General features: G+C 40.5%; 1 protein-coding gene across 2 annotated transcripts in view; it reads left to right on the forward strand.

Moving 5' to 3' along the window:
• kdm4b (lysine (K)-specific demethylase 4B) overlaps positions 1-22,931 on the forward strand; it is a 576,222-nt gene that overhangs the window by 390,826 nt on the left and 162,465 nt on the right. For both annotated transcript variants that reach the window (XM_063032523.1, XM_063032524.1), the window contains 2 exons: positions 1,988-2,409; positions 5,973-6,093. In XM_063032523.1, coding sequence (XP_062888593.1) covers positions 1,988-2,409; positions 5,973-6,093 — 543 coding nt within the window. The remainder of the gene's footprint in view (positions 1-1,987; positions 2,410-5,972; positions 6,094-22,931) is intronic.

Consider the following 22,931-nt stretch of genomic DNA (forward strand, 5'->3'; position numbering starts at 1 on the left):
AACTGCCAGTCTTTCATACAACCTTAACAACAGGAATTCTGCAGATGCTGGAAATTCAAGCAACACACATAAAAGTTGCTGGTGAACGCAGCAGGCCAGGCAGCATCTCTAGGAAGAGGTGCAGTCGATGTTTCAGGCCGAGACCCTTCGTCAGGACTAACTGAAGGAAGAATGAGTAATTACTCACTCTTCCTTCAGTTAGTCCTGACGAAGGGTCTCGGCCTGAAACGTCGACTGCACCTCTTCCTAGAGATGCTGCCTGGCCTGCTGCGTTCACCAGCAACTTTTATGTGTGTTCCATACAACCTTGCCCAGGCCTGCGCCCTGGAAACCTTCCAAGGCGCAAATCCATGGTCTCATGAGACTAACGGATGCCTATATTGCAGTGGTCCCCAACCACCGGGCTGCGGACCGGTACCGGGCCGTGAGGAAACGATATGATTTGGTGATATGAGTCAGCTGCACCTTTCCTCATTCCCTGTCACGCCCACTGTTGAAGTTGAACGCACACGAGGTCATTATGCACGTGTCATCCATGTCAGCGCGGGAAGAAGGTCAACTCCTCAAGCTTGCGGATGATGCTGGGCTGAAAAGTATGTTTGACATGACATCTCTGCCGGCATTCTGGATCAAAGTCAAGGCTAAATATCCTGAGATATCCACAAAAGCACTGAAAACGTTGCTTCCATTTTCAACATATCTCTGCGAAGCGGGGTTTTCGGCAATGAATGCAATGAAAACTAAATTGCAGAATAGACTGGACATAAGGAATCCTCTTCGAGTATCGCTGTCTTCCATCACCCCTCAATGGCACCATCTTGTAGCAGGGAAACAAGCGATACTGGTGTGTTGCAATGATTTTATATGTTCATAAGAGGGAAATATGTGCTGTGTGTTTAATATCCAAATGTTACTTAAAATGTGATGAAGCTATTGACTTATAAGTGACTTATCACTATTCATGCGAGGAAAATATGCGCTGTGTTTAATATTAAATTCTTTAGATAAGCCCTTTTAGAAAGGAAATTGAGTGTATTAGCCGCTTATAAATGACTTATAGTTGACTTATCACCTATATTCCGGTCGTGATTAACACCCCCCCCCCACCCAAGGGTTGCCAACTGTCCCATATTAGCCAGGACATCCCGTATATTGGGCTAAATTGGTTTGTCCCATATGGGACCGCCCTTGTTCTGTATTTCCCTTGCTAAGGTAGAGCGTTCCTATGAAACATATCATGCCGAAATGACGTAAAGCGAAGAAGCAATTACCATTAATTTATATGGGAAAAATTTTTGAGCGTTCCCAGACCCAAAAATTAACCTACCAAATCATACCAAATAACACATAAAACCTAAAATAGCACTAACATATAGTAAAAGCAGGAATGGTATGATAAATACACAGCCCATATAAAGTAAAAATAATATATGTACAGTGTAGTTTCACTGAACAGAATCGCCAAAAACGATTTGTAGAAAAAAAATCCGCACGTTCACGCATGTGCACACAGGTGCCCGCGCAAGGCTTCATGGTCATGGTAGTCTTTCTCGGGGTATCCCGTATTTGACTGCTACTCTTGTCTGTTGGCAACCCTACCCTCCCCACCCCCGGTCGGCCGGTCCGCAAGAATATTGTCAATATTAAACTGGTCTGCGGTGCAAAAAAGGTTGGGGACCCCTGCTATATTGCATTGTACTGCTACCAGAAAATAACAAATTTCACAACATATGAGTCAGCATCAGTATCAACTTTATTATCACCAGCAAGTGTTGTGAAATTTATTAACTTAGCAGCAGCAATACATGACAATATAGTGATATTAAATCTGATTCTGAGATTTGCCCACAAGTCTAATGTGATGCATAAAGGTAATCTGTTCCTCAACTTAATAAGCTTTTGTTTTCATAATACTGTTGTGTTTGATTATAAAGTGTGAAAACTGTAGTAAGGTCTTAAGTCTTCATTTTTCTTTTTTTATGAACAGCAAATGGCAAGCCACTGAAAACATATTCTCGTTCTTCAAAATCCAAAAGTGAAAAGAAAAGGAAGCGTGTGGAACCAGATACAACAGCAGCTACCTCAACTGATGGCATCGAACCCAGAGCAGAATCATCCCATGCAGATTCACCTGCTGCATTGGCAACAATGCTGTCTGAGAGTTTTGCAGCTGATGCTGAATTTAAGCCCAGAAGTCAAACCACCATGGTGTACGTACTGCCCAAATCAAAGAAGGTGGTTTTCGACAAGGAACACATGTCTTGTCAGCAGGCCTTTGAACAGTTTGCCACCAGGGACAAACTGGCCTCGTGGAAGGAAGCAGAGACGATCAATGACGGAATGACAATGGAGGAGGAAACAAGTGACCATGAAAGTGTTGACACCAGTTTTGAAACTACTGATGTACAGGTATATAAAAAAAAAATCACTTATAGACTTAAAATTAATTCTCTGTATATCCAGGTAAATGGGATTGATGCAGATGGACAAAAGAAAAGTTGGTGTGGAGGTGGTATGCCATAGAGCCTGTTTCGATGCTGTGCACTCTATGGCTTGATATATGGTGTCCACAATATCCTTGGAGTGAGCACTTTCAGTCATTAATGTCAATATATGTAGCTTCCTAACTTTGGTTCTGAAATGGGGTAAAGATAGTAAGAATTTGAAGAACTAATTCCCATTTTCACCCATTATACTTCATTCCAAAATTATAAATGTAAAGAATTTGGAAGCATTTTGGTTTTGCAATTGAAATGTGTCCTAAGTTTGAAGGTATTGAATTGTGAGTCTCCAATAACTGAAAAACAAATTAACTTCAATGGCATTTGGCCTCTGTAGTGAATGTGTACATTTCATGACTATCACTTTGCCCCCAGGCTGTTAGGAACAATTTGTCTTAATAATTATTCAGTTGATTTTAAATAATACAGCAATGTTTGAGGAAAGCAAAATTAAAGGGCAGTGCAGACAGCATAAACCTCAACAGAATGCTCAGTTACATGAGATAATCCTAGCTAGTTCCAGGCTGTTTGTGCTTGCAACTGAGAGAGCACTGCATGAGGTCTGACCTAGATATAGAATTAAAATGAGAATCTGTATGGTCTCTTAGTTCCTAAAAGTAGTTGAAGACATGATACTTTCATAAAACATAAGGAATTTTTATAATGCATAGCATTAGCAAACCAGACATTCATGTTCTTGATATAAAGTCTCAAACAAACAAGTTCACTTCCAAGAGTGCACTACTTCCTCAGTAGAGAGCTCAAACACAAGCCATTGGATTTCTACGAATTGAGCTAACTGAAAGTAAGGTATTCCTGTTCCGACTTTTTCAGTCTATGACCTCCTCTACAGTCACAATGAGACCACTCTCAGGTTGGAGGAGCAACACCTTGTATTCCATCTGGGTAGCTTCCAATGTTCATGATGGCAGGAACATTGACTTTTCTCACTTCCAGTAATTTCTCAGCTCTCTCCCTTTTTTTTTGTATTCCCCATTCTGGCTCCCTTCTCACCCCTTTTTTTTTTGCCTTTTAATTTGGCTAGTGCAGAAGAATTACACTGGGCTCCTGTACTGGCTGCTTTGCTGAACTGGCTCGGTAACTGTGGACTCACATTTGGTGACTCTGCGGTTCATGTTCTATGTGTTATTTGTTTATTTTTTATTGTTTATTTTTTTCACACATTGGCTGTTTGGCAGTCTTTGTTTGATGGGGTGGGTGTGGTTTGTGGATTCTTTTGTATTTCTTTGTTTTGTGACTGCCTGTAGGAAGACAAATCTCAAGGTTGTATATGGTATAATGAATATAATAAATGATAATAAATGTTCTTTGAGCTTTAGTGTCTAGAAATACACTGGCATTTCATAAAGGATACCTTGCCTTTGTCATGTCCTAATTATACTGCGGTGCAGTACAGAACTGAACAGACCATTCAGCCCATAGTGTTGTGCTGACCTTGATTTCAACTTGAAATAAGTTTTCTCCTCCTATTCCTCCATTCCCTTTATATTCATGTGACTTTCTGAAAGCCTCTTCAAACTCCACCAGACTGATTGTATTGCTACTCCTGGTAACCTATTCCAGGTACCTATGTACCACTCTCTGCATGAAAGAAAACTTTCATGTCATGTCATCTTTGAGCCTTTCCCCCTAGTCTTTAAAACATGTCCTCTGGTGTTTGACATTTCTACCCTAGGAAAGAGATTCTGACTGTCTACCCTACCTATACCTCTTATAATTTAGAAAACCTATATTCGGCTCTGCTTTTGGCTCCCTAACTCTCTAGGGAGAACAACTCAAATTTGTCCGACCTTATAGCTCAAACTATTATGTCCAAGCAATATTGTTCACCAGTTTCTACATCCTTCCAGGACTACACACAATACTCTAAATGCAGTCTGACTAAAGTCTTGTAGAGCTGTTTATGACTTCCTTATTCTTATAGTCAACACCCTTACCAATGAGGACAAACATGACATGTGCCTTCTTTACCACCTCATCCACTTGTGTAACCACTTTCAGTGAACTATGGACCTGCACCTCAAGATGCTCTGTACCTTAATGCTTTTAAGGGCTGTATCATTAACTCTACTTCCTTCTTTCAGTGGACCTTGCCTCACACTTGCCCACAGTAAACTCCATCTGCCACTTCTCTGTCCATGTCTGTAACTAATCTTTACCCCACTTATTATTTGGTAGTTCTTTATATTGTCCACAACTCCACCAGTCTTAGTGTCATCCACAGACTTGCTCATCCACCCATCTACATTTTCATCCATCATTGATACATAAGTATACAACAAAGAACAGAGATCCCAACAGCAAACTTTGCGGTACACCACTGGTCACGACTTCTAGCCTAAATAGCAGTCTTCCACCCTTACTCTCTGGATTCTATGGGCAAGACAGTTCAGAATCCAAACTTGCAATTTACTCTGGATCCCATATATCTTTGCCTTCTGAATCACCCTACCACGAGGCTTCTTATCAAATGTGTTACTAAAATCCATTTAGATAACATCCCTGCCTTATCCTCATCAAGCTCCTTTATTACCTCTTCAAAACACTCTATCAAGCTTATAAAGTATGACCTGCCCTGTACAAAGCGATCTTAACTGTGCCTAAACAGCCCATGCCTTTACAAATGCACAGAAATCCTGTCCCTCAATATCTTCTCCAATAGCTTCTACCCCACTGATGTGAGTTTTACAGGTCAATAATGACCTGGGTTATCCCTAATTCCTCCTTGAACAAAGGCACAATATTTGCTATTCTCCAACTTTCCAGGTAATTATAGAGCAAAGACTGCAGATACTGGAAATCTGAAATAAAGGTTATCAACTGGAAATTATGATGTTGCCTGACCTGCATCTTTTTTTCATTTTCTTTTTATAGTTGGATGGAAAAAATAGTTCAGTGTGTAAATGTGCTAGTAACATGCCAATAACCTAAAAATTTCCAAATTTGATTACTGACAAAGTGATGAATTGGTCTTTAATAGTGTTGATGATTGGATTGCATGCCTTCATTTCTGTCTCTTAAGTCATAATAAATATATGTATATAAGCATTATGTAGAGAAAGAACAATTTCATTTTTGACGTTTTCATGGTCAAAATAGCATGTAGAACACACTAACTAGTATTACATATAAGTATCCATTTCAATTAAACACATAGACAAATCTAAAAGAATACCAATAAAATAAAATATTTTTTAAAACCTGCATTTGTTGTAAATGTGAAGTAAAAACAGGAAATGTGGGAGAGAATCAGTTAATAATTTTTCTTTGCACTGATACTGCATGACCTACCAAGTGTTTTCAGCATCTTCCTTTTACGTTTATAATCCCTTATGAATAGTTGCTCAGCAGCACATTAGCTCCGTGTATAGTGACTAAAGTACTTAAGCAGAATTCCAAGTTTGTTAATTATTACTTCAGTCCAGTTGTGATTTCTTCACTTTTTTTTAGTTGCCTCCAGTTTATCCAAAGTTGAAGAGAGAAATCACCAAGAGTCGTCGCCATCCATTCAGTAAACCACCAGCTAGATCTCCATTGTCAGTTGTCAAACTTGAAGCAAGCAGTGATGAAGGTGAGTACATTTCTTTCAACTTATCCAAGGAAGTGGGAAGCTCAGTATTTGTTTAGGATACAATTCTTAATTCATTGTTGAACAACTCTTTGTATATAACCTAGCAAAACTATACCAGAATCCATCAGCATACCATATTCTTTCTAATCTACTGATTAAGCAATGTTTAATTAAGCCAATGCTCAAAATTTTAGTTTTCTCATTGTAGCTTTTCATTCCATTGTTAGGTACTACAATCTAAATATGAAGAATGATTTACAGATCAGTTTACGATTGTGAAGTATGCACTAGTATGATTCCAGATAAACCATGTAAAATAAGATTTTTAGTTGCAAGGAAATATTATTATTCATGCCCAGAGGATTTCTTGTGTCTTTTTCAGAGAATTTGCTTGATTCCCTGCCACATTTCTGTATTCCAGTAACCAGATAACTTGTTTTGGCAACGCTGAGGAAATGTCAATGGTGGCTAAGCCACAGAGGGTAACACCCTGCTCCTCTTTGAAATAATGGCATGGGAATTTTCAAATTCACACAAAAGCCCAAATAAAGCCTCATTTCAGAATGTAGGACGTAGCATAGTACAGCATAGGAACAGGTCCTTTGGCCCACATGTTGTGGCAAATTAATTAAGCTAGTAATTAAATGCCTAACGAAACTAATTCCTTCTACTTAAATAATCTTAATATCCTTTCATTCTCTGCACGTTCATGTGCCTATCTTGGAGCTTAAACATCTCCATTATATCTGCCTCCATCACCACACCTGGCAGCGCCAACCAGGCACCCACTATCCTTTATGTTCATAGAAGAAATTTGCCCTGTATATATCCTTAGAATTCATGCCCGTCTCCTTATAAATATGCCCTCTAGTACTATATATCTTAACCCAGGAAAAAAAGATATAGGCTACCTACCTATCTCTTTCATAATCTCAGAAAGTTATGTCAGATCTGCTTTCAGCCTTTGCTGCTCCAAATAAAACAATCCAAGTTTGTTCAGCCTCTCCTCATAGGACATTCCCTTCAGATTCAGATTAAATCCAGGCTGCCTCTGGTAAATCTCTTCTGCACCCTCTTCAAATCCTTCGCATTCTTAATATAATGGGGCAACCTGAATTAAATTCTATACCCCAGGAGCAACCTAACCAGAGTTTTATAAAGTTGCAACATAACTTCCAGACGGTTGAACTCAGTGCCTCAATAATAAAGGCAAGCTTGCCGTACACTACCTTTACTATCCTATCAACCTGTGCAGCCACATTCAGAAAGCTATGAGCTTGGACCCCAAGATATCTCTGTACAATCTGGCCCTTACATATTGTTCCTTTACATTTGGTCTCTCCCAAAGTACAGCACCTCACCTTCGGCCAGTTTATTGTAACATCCAAAAGACGGCATATGTGACAGTCCAGCACCGCCTCAGTACTACACTGCATTGTCAGCCCATCTCAAGTTTTGTTTTGGTGCTTTAACCCACAATATTGTTATTCAAGTCACTGCTTTTTAGTGAAACATTATACTGGACAAAGAAACAGTATATTGAACCAATAAACTATTAATACAAATATTTTAAAACTATGAATATTAAAAATAATCAAAAAATAAACGTGTTTGACGAATGGTCTTTCAGTTAAAAGTTGAGTTTCTGAATCAACCATGGCTATCCTAAAAGTAACTGGAAGAGGTTAGAAATGCAAAGAACAATTAAGTGATGAGCTCTGACTTGTAATGAAGTTTCTGGATTGTACTTTCATTAGCAAAAATTGTATATCAGGAAGGAAATGAGCCTCAGTACAGATGCAGTGTTGTTGGAGGTGATTAACAACTTTAAAGAGTTCCAGCAAACTGCTTAATTTCATTGAGGTGTAAAGATATTAGTAATATATATGGCAGAATTTTATCCCATTCCTTTGCATTATTTTAGTAGTGGACATACCACTAGAACTGTAGCAATTCTAAGTGCCTTGTACTTGTTTTCTGAGATAGTACTTGATTCCGGAAATGTGACAACACAAAAAGAAAGTTCTTAAGACAATCTAAGCATGATCCCAACTTTAGACATCATGCAATTTGTGGTGGAAATGTCAGCTTTCTGGTTTTCATCATTTGTAATTTACCCAATGCAGAGGAGAGGTTTATCATTGCTGGCATTTTTCTCTTTCAGTCAACAGGCCCGTGACTTTTTGTTTTAAAGCGTGGCAATTGCCATATTAAAGTTGACCTTTAGAAGAGTGCATAGTTGTAGCATTGTGGGCATGAGCTCTATCGCTAGCTTTTTTTTGTTAGTGATTGAAGTATCTTCTATCCCCTTGATTTCAAATATAGTGTTTTATAGATTGTCCTACATTCTTTCACATGTGGATTATTTGTTTTGTCAAAATAACTAAAATGATTTAACTCTCACAAACTGTCAGCTCATTCAAAAGGCATCTCTGCTTCCCTATTGCATCATTGTAAGACGTTTTGACTACCACTATTGTAATGAATAAAAAAAAAAGCAAGAAACACAAAGAATGGTTTAAAAGTTGACCTCCGAATTCATGAGATTTTATGACATGTAGGAATGAGATTTATCAATTCACATTTTTCAAAGCTGGAGAGATTGACATCAGGTAACCAATTCAAACATTGCTAAAATGCTCCTTAAAATGCTAACTATGAGCCCAGAATTTTTGTGGGTACATTGGTAAGCAAATTAAGCCTTTAAATAATGGGGAGCTGACAACTAAGTTGCCAATTGTGTGAGTAGAGCAGTGGGAATTTAAAACCCATGATATGTCACTCTTCCCTAAGCTTGCTGGCTAATTCCAATGTAACACCTTCAGTCCTGTATTCATCACCCTTTTTGATTACACTTCAACTCATCCCACTGACTGCAATTTTGCTTTACCATCTGCCTGTCCTTCCTCACAGTGTCAGTGCGCATTGCAACTACTTGTATATCAACTGCCTAATGTTCAACCCTGTCCCTCTGGTTCCCAACTCCTAACAAATTAATTTAAACCCTCCCCAACAGCTCTTACAAACCTGCCTGCAAGAATATTGGTCCCCCTTGGGTTCAGGTGTAACCTGTCGTTTTTGTACAGGTCATACCTTCCCCAGAAAAGATCCCAATGATCCGTTATTGGAATTCCTGCCCCCTGAACCAGTTCCTCAGCTATACCTTCATCTACAAAATCATCCTGTTCTTATCCTCACTGGTGAGTGGCACAGACAGAAATCCAGAGATTACTACCCTGGAGGTCCTACTTTTCAGCTTTCTACCAAACTCCCTATTTCTCTCTTCAGGGTCTCCTCCCTTTATCTATCTATCCTGCTCCTTCCAAATTGGTCCCAGAAAATCTTGCCATTGCTGTCTGCCATCATCCCTGCTACTGTTCCCTTCCAATTAACTTTGGCCAGCTCCTCTCTCATGCCTCTGTAATTCCCTTTACTCAACTGTAATACGGATGCATCTGACTTTAGCTTTTCTCTCTAACTGCAGGGTGAATTCTATCATATTATGATCACTACCTCCTAAGGGTTCCTTTACCTTAAAGATCCCTAATCAAATATGGTTCATTACACAACACCCAATCTAGAATTGCTTTTCTTCTTGTGGGCTCTCCCACAAGCTGCTCTAAAAAGCCATCTGATGGGCATTTGACAAATTCCAACTCTTGGGATCTAGCATCTGTCTGATTTTCCCAATCTACCTACCATGACTATCATAACATTGCCCTTTTTACATGTTTTATTTAAATCTCCCATTGTAATTTGTACCCCACATCCTGGCTACTGTTCAGAGGTCTGTATGTAATTCCAATCAGGGTGTTTTTACCCTTGCAGTTTCTTTCTTTCTTTCTTTTTAAATCTTTTTATTGAGTAAGTATACAAAAAAGGTAAGCCATATAAACATTAATACAATGTTAAAGTACAATAAAATTCCAAAAGATAACAATACCAAAAAGAAAATACTACAAACAATGTAATTTAAGCATAAGAAACCAAGATAACATAATAGTATACTAGATTTTATATATATCAATGGAAAAAAAAAAGAAAAAAAAACCCCCCAAAAAAATCCCACCGTGCAACTACCTAAAAGCAAAGCAAAGCAATGGGCTAACTTGAAACCAAACAGAGGTAAACTTAAAATCACGTCCTCAATCCCGACCTCCATTAAAACAGTTTCTAATTTTCTCCAGATTCAAACATAAAATCGTCTGAGAAAACCAAAAAAAGGTAGTTGGAGCATTAAGCTCTTTCCAATGTTGTAAAATACATCTTTTCGCCATTAAAGTAAGAAATGCAATCATTCTACGGGCTGAAGGGGAAAGATTACTAGAAATTTTAGGTAGTCCAAAGATAGCAGTAATAGGGTGAGGAGAGATATCTATATTTAATACCTTAGAAATAATATTGAAAATATCTCTCCAAAAAGTTTCCAAAGTAGGGCAAGACCAAAACATATGAGTTAAAGAGGCTATCTGCCCCGAACATCTATCACAGAAAGGATTAATATGCGAGTAAAAACGCGCTAACTTATCTTTGGACTTGCAGTTTCTTAATTGTACCAAAAAATATTCTACATCTTCAATCCTATGTCACCTCTTTCTAAGGATTTGATTTTATTTTTTACTAACGGCCACCCCAACCCATATCTGGCCTACCTGTCTGTCTTTTCGATACAACGTGTATCCTTGGATGTTTGGCTCCCAACTATGAATTCTTTCAGCAACGACTCAATGAATCCACTAAACCATTCCTGCCAATCTCTAACTGCGTTCCTTATTACATGCATTCAAATGTAACACCTTCAGTCCTGTATTCATCACCCTTTTTGATTACATTTCAACTCATCCCACTGACTGCAATTTTGCTTTATCATCTGCCTGTCCTTCCTCACAGTGTCAGTGCGCATTGCAACTACTTGTATATCAACTGTCTAATGCTCAACCCTGTCCCTCTGGTTCCCAACTCCTAACAAATTAATTTAAACCCTCCCCAACAACTCTTACAAACCTGCCTGCAAGAATATTGGTCCCCCTTGGGTTCAGGTGTAACCTGTCATTTTTGTACAGGTCATACCTTCCCCAGAAAAGATCCCAATAATCCAGTTATCTGAATTCCTGCCCCCTGAACTAGTTCCTCAGCTATGCCTTCATCTACAAAATCATCCTATTCTTATCCTCACTGGTGAGTGGCACAGACAGAAATCCAGAGATTACTACCCTGGAGGTCCTACTTTTCAGCTTTCTACCAAACTCCCTATTTTCTCTCTTCAGGATCTCCTCCCTTTTCTCACCTACGTCGTTGGTATCAATATGTGCCATGACTTCTGGCTGCTCACTCTGTCTCTTAGAACATTGTGGACTCAATCCAAAACATTCCTCACCCTCGTACCTGGGAGGCAACATACCATCTAGGTGTGTGTTTCATGTCCACAAAATCTTGTTGTCTGCTCCTCCAGCTATGGAATTCCCCTATCACTATTGCACTCCTCTTCTCCCCTCTTGCATTCTAAGCTACACAACCAGGCACAGTGCCAGAGACCTGACTGCTGCTGCTTTCCTTTACTAGGTCCTTCCCACCCAACAGTATCCAAAGTGGTACACCTGTTGTTGAGAGGATCAGCCACAGGGGTACTCTGCACTGGCAACCCATCCCCTTTTCCCCTTCCTGATAGTCACCCAGTTACCAGTGTCCTGCAGCTTGGGTGTAACTACCTCCTTTTATGTCCTGTGGATCAACCCCTCAGCCTCCCGAATGATCCGGAGTTCATCCAGTTCCAGTTCCAACTCCTTAACACGGTCTAAAAGAAGCTACAGCTGGATGCACTGTTCGCAGGTGTAGTTGTCAGGGACACTGGAAATCTTCATACCTTCCCACATCCCATGAGAGGAGCATTCCCTGGCATCCCCACTACTCTAACTGTGCCATAAGAAAGAAGAAAAATTAAATGAAAAAATCTCCCTGCAGCTTTTGCCTCTTCTTGCTGAAGTCTCAGAATTTGCACTGGCCCACTCACACAAAGTGAAACCTAACTTAAACCGAACTTTTATTTTATTGGCCTTGTTAAGTGCTTGATTATGCCCAACCTAACATGTTCTCAGGCAACGTGGCATGCAAAATGTCCCGACTGCCCCTGCTCAATTCTTTTGAACTTTCTGTCTTCTGCTACGCAATGCAATGTCTTCTTGGAAACTGGTGCACAGAATGCAATGTACTGCTGTCACAAAACAACAAATTTTACATCATATGCCAGTGATATTAAATCTGATTCTGATTCTTCTCGCTGCTTCCATCAGGAAGGAGGTGCAGGAGCCTCAGGACCCACACCACCAAGTTCAGGAACAATTATTTCCTTTTAACCATCTGACTCTTGAACCAGATGAGATAACCAATTACCCCAACTCTGAACTGTTCCCACAACCTATAGACGTACTTTCAAGGACTTTTCATCTCATGTTCTCATATTTAATGCTTATTTACAGTTGAAGTCAGAAGTTTACATACACCTTAGCCAAATACATTTAAACTCAGTTTTTTTTTACAATTCCCGACATTTAATCCTAGAAAACATTCCCTCTCTTAGGTCAGTTAGGAAGGGGGAGGAGGGATGGGGAGTCTTTTTTCCTTGAAGCTGATTTGGGAATCTAGTCAATTCTGTTGCTTAGTTAATATATTTCAAGGCTTATTATTTGGGTTTGATATACATTTTTCTGATTGCTATTTTAATCATTCTTATAAAGAGCCTTAAAATGGATCAAAGTATTAATTTACTTAGTTTTAATGTAAAAGGACTAAATCACCCTGTGAAAAGAAATAAGATTTTTGCCTATATTAAAAAAACTTAAGGTACCCATTGTTTTTCTTCAAGAAACACATGTAAATAAGTGTGACAGTTCACGCTTTTTTTATCGATGGAGGGGATCTCATTTTCATTCTTTGTTTCAGGCCAAAGCAAGAGAAGTTTCGATCCTCATAGATAATAAAGTTCCCTTTGTTCAACATAAAGTAACTTTTGATACTAATGGGCGTTTTGTTATAGTATCAGGGAAACTAAATAACAAATTAATGGTATTTGCCAATGTATATGCTTCGAATAATAATGATCCAGGTTTCTTTGAGCGTTTTTTTTTCATTTTTGCCAGATCTAAGTCTGTACTCATTGATGATGGGTGGAGACTTTAATTGTTGCTTAGATCCAGTTTTAGATTGTTCATCTTTTAAGCCAACGATACCAAATAGATTAGCTGTGTTTATTAAATCTTTTTTAACGAAATGTGGCATTGTTGATGCTTCGTGTTTGTTTTCATCCAGTAGATAAGGAATATTCATTTTTTTCTCAAGTTCATCATGCATATTCCAGGATTGATTATTTTTTTATTCATAGCCAAATGATTCCATTAGTTCAATCCTGTGAATATAAAGAGATTGCTGTTTCAGATCATGCTCCTGTGTTTCTATCTTTAAATCTTCCTTGTCTTCTTCAAACAAATAGATTTTGGGAATTTAATCTAACTTTATTATCTGATAAAGATTTTTTAAAGTTTATGGAGAGACAGATTGCCTTTTTTTTTGAAGAGAATACGTTAGAGGAGACTTCTAGTCCTATCAGATGCGATACCTTTAAGGTGTATATTAGAGGACAAATTATTTCTTATACTGCAAGTATTAAGAGGAAAGCTAATAAAGAGAGAAGTGATTTAGATAATCATCTGAAACAGTTAGACCAAGAGTATGCCTTGGCTTCAGAACCTGCTTTATATAACAGACGTGCTGAAATTAAAACTAAATATGATCATCTTTTAACTTATTCAATTGAAATCCAACTCCTAAAAGATAATAGTCAATTATTCATGGAGATAAAACAGGTAAACTATTGGCTGACCAAATTAAAACCTTTAGAGCTGAGCAACAGATTAAAGAAATATGCAAAGCTAATGGTGATAGGACAACTGATTATTTAGAAATAAATGATACTTTCAGTGAATTTTACTCTGAACTTTATAGTTCTGAATCTTCTAAGGATGATACTGTAATGAACAATTTTTTAGATCAACTAAATATTCCTACAGTTTCTGCTGACAACAGAAAATTGTTGGAACAACCTATTTCTTTTGAGGAAATTGTTGCGCTCATTACATTTGAGAAAATCTCCGGGTCCAGATGGATTTTTTGGAGAATTTTACAAGACATTGTTCTCACTGCTTATACCTCATTTATGTTCAGTTTTTTTCTGATTCATTTAAGTCAGGCAGACTTCCTCAATCTTTTTATGAGGCTTCCATTTCGCTCATTCTTAAAAAGAATAAGGATCCAGCTGAATGCTCTTAATAGACCAATTTCTTTACTTAATGTTGATGCTAAGATCTTATCTAAAGTTTTGGCCCATAGGATTGAAAATATTTTACCATCTGTCATTTCCGATAACCAAACCGGATTTATCAAAAATCGATATTCTCACTTTAATATTCACCAGTTATTAAATGTTATATATTCTCCTTCTAACATGGTATCGGAATATGTGGTATCCCAAGATGCTGAGAAAGCTTTCGACAGAGTTGAATGGAATTATTTATTTAAAACTTTAGAAAAATTTAATTTTGGACCTGTTTTCACTCAATGGATTAAATTACTTTATTTAGCCCCTTCTACTCGGGTTATCACTAATTTTAATAACTCCAAACCATTTAAACTTCAAAGTGGCACTGGACAAGGTTGTCCATTGAGCCCTTTGCTTTTTGATCTAGCCTTAGAACCTTTAGCCATTGCTTTTCGAGAATCTAATGATATCACCGGTATTTTAAGGAGAGACACTATTCATGAAGTCTCGTTGTATGCTGATGATTTGCTGCTGTTTATTTCTAATGTTGAGACTTCATTATCCCATGTGCTTTCTTTGCACTCCTGTTTTAGCCAGTTTTCAGGTTATAAATTAAACCTCCATAAAAGTGAACTTTTCCCTTTGAACAATTTGATACCAACAAATTCTAACTTTTGTTTTAAAATTGTAAGAAACCAATTTACCTATTTAGGTGTAACAATCACTAAAAATTATAAGTGTTTATTTATAGAAAATTTTCTTACTCTATTGAATCATGTAAAAAAAAACTATCAAATTGGTCACCTCTTTCATTATCGTTAATTGGTCGAATTAACTCTATCAAAATGAATATTTTACCTAAATTTATATATCTTTCTTTTTTAATCTTCTTATTAATTTCATAATAATAAACATAACAGGGTAATGGTACAAAGTTATTGGGAATACATTGTTATAATTAGCATAAGTAATTATAAAGCCAGTTGACACTTAAATCATATAGAATACAGACGAATGATATGAAACAAAGAAAAATATCTTAAAAAAACCATGAAAAAGGAAAAAAAAATTATAACCCCCCAAAAAAACTAATCTAAAGAGAATTAATCAACTAAACTAAAAAAAAGACATGGGCTGTTATGTAACATCATAAGAAAAAGAGAAAACCTTAGTGTTGACGACTCCGTTCCTCTCAACCAATATTACAAGGAAATAAAATAAGTTTGGAAAAGGTCAAGTTACGTCATATGAAAATGTTGAATAAATGGCCTCCAGCTCTTTTCGAATTTAATAGAGGGATCATAAACAACACTTCTAATTTTTTCCAAATTTAAACACAGCATAGTTTGAGAGAACCACTGAAATGTGGTTGGAGGATTAATCTCTTTCCAATCCAATTCAGCAAAATGGACCTTCTAGCCATTAATGTAAGAAATGCAATCATCGGACAAGCTGAACAGGTTAAATGATTTGATTCTATCACTAATAACCCAAAAATAGCAGTAATTGGGTGAGATTGTAAGTCAATATTCAAAACAGTTGAGATAATATCAAAAATATCTTTCCAGTATTTTTTCAACAAAGGACATGATCAAAACATATGAGTTAAAGAAGCTGTCTCAGAATGACATCTATCACATATAGGATTTATATAAGAGTAATAACGAGATAGTTTATCTTTGGACATATGAGTCCTGTGCACTACTTTCAACTGTATCAACGCACGTTTAGCACATATAGAGGATGAATTAACTAATTGAAGAATTTTTTTCCCATTTTTCAATCGGTACAGTGATTTTAAGTTTTCTTTCCCATCAGGACATAAATTCATAATTGTATTATAAATAATTGCTACAACACCTTTCTGACAAAGATTTAAAACTAAATTTTTTTTCCAAAATATCCATTGGATATAAATTTGGAAAATTAGGAGAAACAGTATTTAAAAAGTTTCTAACCTGTAGATATCTAAAAAAGTGAGATCTAGGCAAATTATATTTATTAGATAGTTGTTTGAAGGACATAAAACAATTATCCGAAAATAAACCACAAAATCGTACTATGCCTTTGATTTTCCAATCTAAATAAGCTTGATCCATAGTGGAAGGTTGAAAAAAGAAATTAGGTATAATAGGACTTGCTAAAATAAATTGGTTCAACCTGAAAAATTTTCGAAATTGAAACCATATACGTAAAGTATGTTTAACTATTGAGTTATTAATTTGCTTATACAATTTAGAAAGAATAAAAAGAAGCGAAGTCCCTAAAATAGAACCCAATGAAAACCCTTGTAAAGAATTACATTCAAGATTTACCCAATGTGGACTTGAAATTACATCCAAGTCCCGTAACCAAAATTTTAAATATCGAATGTTAATTGCCCAATAGTAAAATCTAAAATTCGGGAGAGCTAACCACCCCCCCCCCGCCATTTTTAGATTTCTGGAAATGTCTTTTTACCTAACCTAGGGTTTTTGTTCTGCCATATATATGAGGAAATTTTTGAATCAACATTATCAAAAAAGGATTTTGGAAAAAAAAATTGCTACTGTTTGAAATAGATATAAAAATTTAGGCAAAATAATCATCTTGATAACATTGATCCGACCGATCAGTGACAAAAACATTGGTGACCATTTAGTAAACAAAAGTTTAATCTGATCAATTAAAGGTAAAAAATTAGCTTTAAATAAATCTTTATGCTTTTTCTTGATTTTAACTGCTAAATATGTAAAAGAGTCAGTAACCAATTTAAATAGTAGACATCCATAAATAGGAAACTGCTTATTTCGAGGAAATAGTTCACTCTTATTAAGGTTCAATTTATAACCAGAAAAGTTACTAAATTGAGCCAACAGAGATAAAATAACAGGAATTGATTTCCCCGGATTAGAGATATATAATAACAAATCATCTGCATGTAATTATAATTTATGTATATTATTTTCACGGGTAATACCAAAAATGTTAGGCGAGTCTCGGATGGCAATTGCTAAAGGTTCAAGGACAATATCAAATAATAATGGACTAAGAGGGCATCCTTGCCTAGTACCCCGAGATAGATGAAAAAAGGGAGATCTTTGATTATTAATACAAACCAAAGCTACAGAGGTATGATATAACAATTTAATCAAAGATATAAATATCGGACTAAAATTAAATTTCGCGAACACACTAAATAAATATGGCCATTCAAATCTATCGAAAGCTTTCTCAGCATCTAATGAAATAATACATTCCGGAGTGTTAAGTGAAGGAGTATAAACAATATTCATTAACCTCCTGATATTAAAAGATGAATAACAGTTTTTAATAAATCCTGTTTGGTCCACAGAGATAATTTGAGGTAGTACCTTCTCTAACCTAGTTGCTAAAATTTTTGAAAACATTTTTGAATCTATGTTCAAAAGAGATATCGGTCTATATGATGCACAATCAGTAGGATCTTTATTCTTTTTAAGAATTAAAGAAATAGAAGCTTCATAAAACGATCGTGGTAATTTACCTAATCTGATTGCTTCTTTGAATATTCTAGACAACCAAGGAGAGAGAATAGAGGAAAAAGACTTAAAAAATTCCACTGTAAAACCATCAGGACCAGGTGCTATACCGGAATTCATTGAGGAGATTACAGCTGTTATTTCTTCCTCTGTGAGAGGAGTTTCTAATGTTAAACAATCTTCGGGTGATAATTTCTGAAAATTCAATTTTCTTAGAAAGTCATGCATGATGTTAAAATCACGAGGAAAGACAGAATGGTATAAAGAGGTATAAAATTCTTGAAAAGTTTTGTTTATCTCGTCATGATCAACTGTCAAAGTATCATCATGTTTACGTATCTTAATAATTTGACATTTAACCGAAGTAGTTTTCAATTGATTAGCTAATAATTTACCCGATTTATCACTACGAATATAAAACTCACTTCTAGTTTTCATTAATTGATTTTCCATCATTATGTTAATAATAAACTGTGTTTGATTTGGAGTTCAACTCTCTGTTTATAAAGCTCCTTGCTAGAAGCAATAGAATATCTTTTTATTAATTTCTTTAATTTTATCAGCCAACAAAAGTATTTCATTCTTAATACGTTTTTTCAAACCAACAGAATAGGAAATAATCTGTCCGCGGATATAAGCTTTAAAAGCATCCCATACAGTTCCATTGGAAATTTCTTCCATAATATTAGTTGAAAAGAAGAAATCAATCTGTCCCTTCATAAGCTTAACAAAGTCCAAGTCTTGAAGCAAATTAGAATTAAATCACCATTGTCTATTAGTAGAAGAAGTATCCATTAACTTAATAGAAAGTTTCATTGGAGCATGATCCGAAATAGCGTTAATGTCATAATTGCAATCAATTACAGATGGAATTAAACAAGAGTCTGTAGCGATGTGCTACACACAGCGCTAGAATAACCACACGGAGTCGGTGAGTTAGAGTCGCGATGAAAGAGATTTATTCAAACTTTGCGGCCCGCTTTAAAGCCTTCCCGTTCCCGCCCTCCCTGGGCGGGACTACTGTGGGGAATGCATATTCCCAGACCCTTTCTGCGTGCGGGATTTTCCCCCTGCTGGTGAAGGTGGCCTGGCGCCCTTTTTGCTGCCGGCCCTCTGCCTGCGCGCGCTGTTTCGTGAGCCGGTTCATGGGTGCCAGAAAGTGGGTCGCCACGTAACCCCCCCCCCCCCAGAACTGGCGATACCTCCCCCAATGTCCATAGTCTGGATCGGCCTCTGTTTGGGAGGTCTGCCCCTGCGCCGCGGTGCCTGAGCCTGGACCGGTTGTGCCAAGTCCACATGGGCCGGTTTGAGTCGGTCCACCGTGAAAAACTCCTCTCTCCCCCCAATGTCCAGCACGAATGTGGACCCGTTGTTCTTGATCACCTTAAACGGCCCCTCGTAGGGCCGCTGTAGCGGTGCGCGGTGTCCGCCCCGTCGTACAAAAAGAAACTTACAGTTCTGCAGGTCTTTGGGTACGCAGGTCGGGCTCTGTCCGTGCTGTGAAGTGGGTATGGGGGCCAGGTTACCAAGCCTCTCCCGTAGTCTGTCCAGGACTGCTGTGGGTTCTTCCTTTTGCCCCCTTGGGGCTGGTATGAACTCTCCTGGGACAACCAGGGGCGCGCCGTACACCAACTCGGCCGACGAGGTGTGTAGATCCTCTTTGGGCGCCGTGCGGATTCCGAGCAGGACCCAGGGAAGTTCGTCCACCCAGTTAGGCCCCTCCAGGCGGGCCATGAGAGCCGATTTCAGGTGACGGTGGAAGCGCTCCACTAGTCCGTTCGACTGTGGGTGGTAGGCAGTTGTGTGGTGTAGCTGTGTTCCTAAAAGTCTGGCCATAGCCGACCACAGGCTGGAGGTGAACTGGGCGCCCCTGTCGGAGGTAATGTGGGCCGGTACCCCAAAGCATGCTACCCAGGTTGCGATCAGTGCTCGGGCGCAGGAGTCGGAGGTGGTGTCGCTGAGCGGGACTGCCTCTGGCCATCTGGTGAACCGGTCTATCATAGTTAGGAGGTACCGCGCTCCTCGTGACACTGGCAGGGGCCCCACGATATCCACTTGGATGTGGTCGAACCTCCGGCGGGTGGGTTCGAACCGCTGCGGTGGAGCCTTGGTGTGCCGCTGCACCTTGGCCGTTTGGCACTGCATGCACGTTTTGGCCCATTCACTGACCTGTTTACGAAGTCCATGCCACACGAACCTGTTGGAGACCAGCCGGACAGTTATCCTGATGGAGGGGTGCGCTAAGTTGTGAATGGATTCGAACACCCGCCGGCGCCAGGCTGCTGGGACGACGGGGCGGGGTTGGCCAGTAGCTACGTCACATAGTAGGGTCCTCTCACCTGGGCCTACGGGGAGGTCTTGGAGCTGCAAACCGGAGACTGCAGTCCTGTAACTGGGGATCTCAGCGTCTGCCTGCTGTGCCTCTGCCAGCGCTGCATAGTCCACCCCCTGGGACAGGGCCTGTATGGTAGGTCTGGAAAGTGCGTCTGCCACAACATTGTTCTTTCCAGAGACATGCCGGATGTCCGTCGTGTACTCGGAGATGTAGGACAGATGTCGCTGCTGGCGGGACGACCAGGGGTCGGACACCTTAGTGAACACAAAGGTAAGCGGTTTGTGGTCTGTGAACGCGGTGAAGGGCCTACCTTCTAAGAAGTACCTGAAATGCCGGATTGCCAGGTATAGTGCCAATAGCTCCCGGTCGAAAGCACTGTATTTGAGTTCGGGTGGTCGTAGGTGTTTGCTGAAGAACGCCAGGGGTTGCCAGCGACCCTCGATGAGTCGTTCCAGCACTCCACCGACTGCTGTGTTGGATGCGTCCACCGTGAGGGCAGTAGGATCGTCCGTTCTGGGGTGCACTAGCATCGCGGCGTTTGCCAAGGCTTCTTTGGTTTTAACGAAAGCGGTTGCGGCCTCTTCGTTCCAGGTAATGTCCTTGCCCTTACCCGACATTAGAGTGAACAAGGGGCGCATGGTTCGGGCTGCTGAGGGGAGGAAACGGTGGTAGAAATTCACCATACCCACGAATTCCTGCAAGCCTTTGATTGTGTTGGGTCGGGGGAAGTGGCGGACCACGTCTACCTTGGCGGGCAGCGGGGTTGCCCCGTCTTTAGTAATCCTGTGGCCCAGGAAGTTGATGGTGTCGAGTCTGAACTGGCATTTGGCTGGATTGATTGTAAGGCCGAATTCACTCAGGCGGGAGTAGAGCTGGCGGAGGTGGGACAGATGCTCCTGCCGACTACTGCTGGCTATGAGGATGTCATCCAAATAGATGAATGCAAAGTCCAGGTCGCGTCCCACCGCGTCCATTAGCCGCTGGAAAGTCTGTGCGGCATTCTTTAGACCAAACGGCATTCGGAGGAATTCGAAAAGTCCGAACGGGGTGATAAGTGCTGTTTTGGGGATGTCGTCCGGATGTACAGGGATTTGATGGTATCCCCGGACGAGGTCTACCTTGGAAAAGATCCTTGCGCCGTGTAGGTTTGCTGCGAAGTCTTGAATGTGCGGCACAGGGTAGCGGTCTGGCGTTGTAGCCTCGTTCAGTCTGCGGTAGTCACCGCATGGTCTCCAGCCCCCCGTTGCCTTGGGCACCATGTGAAGGGGGGAGGCCCATGGGCTGTCGGACCGTCGTATGATCCCTAATTCCTCCATCTTCTTGAACTCCTCCTTCGCCAGTCGGAGCTTGTCCGGGGGAAGCCTTCGAGCACGGGCGTGGAGGGGTGGTCCCTGGGTCGGGATGTGGTGCTGTACTCCGTGTCTGGGCATGGCTGCCGTGAACTGCGGTGTCAGTACTGATGGGAAATCCGCTAGGACCCTGGTGAATTCATCGTCGGACAGCGTGATGGAGTCCAGGTGTGGGGCTGGCAACTGTGCTTCACCCAGGGAGAACGTTTGAAAAGTCTTGGCGTGGACTAATCGCTTCCCTTGCAAGTCGACCAGCAGGCTGTGGGCTCGTAGAAAATCCTCCCCCAGGAGTGGTTGGGCCACGGCAGCCAGTGTGAAGTCCCACGTGAACCGGCTGGAGCTGAACTGTAGCCGCACCGTGCGGGTGCCGTAGGTTCGTATTGTGCTGCCATTAGCGGCCCTCAGGGTGGGTCCTGGTTCTCTGTTGCGGGTGTCGTAACTCGTTGAAGGTAAGACGCTGATCTCCACTCCGGTGTCGACCAAAAAGCGGCGTCCCGACTGCTTGTCCCAGACGTACAGGAGGCTGTCCTGATGGCCAGCCGCCGTAGCCATCAGCGGCGGCTGGCCCTGGCGTTTCCCGGGAATTTGCAGGGCAGTCTGCAGCGGCGGGCCTCCGTGCCCCACCGCTGGTGGTAGAAACACCATTGTTCGTTGGGCTCCTCACTCCCGTCGCCGGGTTTTGTAGGCTCTGCTGCCGGGCCTGGTCTGGTCTGTCGTTGGGCACGCGGCTCGGTGATCTGTGTGACGGATGCCCCTCTCTCTTTCCTGGCATTCCACAGCACATCTGCTCGGGCCGCCACCTCCCGGGGGTTGCTGAAATCTGCGTCGGACAGCAGCAGGCATATGTCCTCGGGCAGTTGTTCTCGGAACGCCTGCTCAAACATGAGGCAGGGTTTGTGTCCTTCAGCCAGGGCCAGCATCTCGTTCATTAATGCTGACGGCGGCCTGTCTCCCAAACCATCCAGGTGCATTAAGCGGCGTGCTGGTTCGCGCCGTGAGAGTCCGAAAGTCCTTATGAGCAGGGCTTTGAATGCTGTGTATTTGCCGTCCTCCGGGGGCGACTGTATAAACTCCTCAACTTGTGCAGCAGTCTCCTGGTCGAGGGAGCTCAGCACGTAGTAGTAGCGAGTGGACTCCAAGGTTATCTGCCGAATGTGGAATTGTGCTTCTGCTTGTTCGAACCATAAATAGGGTCGCAGCGTCCAGAAGCTTGGCAGTTTTAACGAAACTGCGTGAATAGATGCAGCTTCGGTCATCTCTGGTCCAAATATCGTTTGGGCCGTCGGGGTCACCAATTGTAGCGATGTGCTACACACAGCGCTAGAATAACCACACGGAGCTTT

The sequence above is a fragment of the Mobula hypostoma genome, chromosome 24 (assembly GCF_963921235.1).
Source record: "Mobula hypostoma chromosome 24, sMobHyp1.1, whole genome shotgun sequence".
Classification (NCBI taxonomy): domain Eukaryota; kingdom Metazoa; phylum Chordata; class Chondrichthyes; order Myliobatiformes; family Myliobatidae; genus Mobula; species Mobula hypostoma.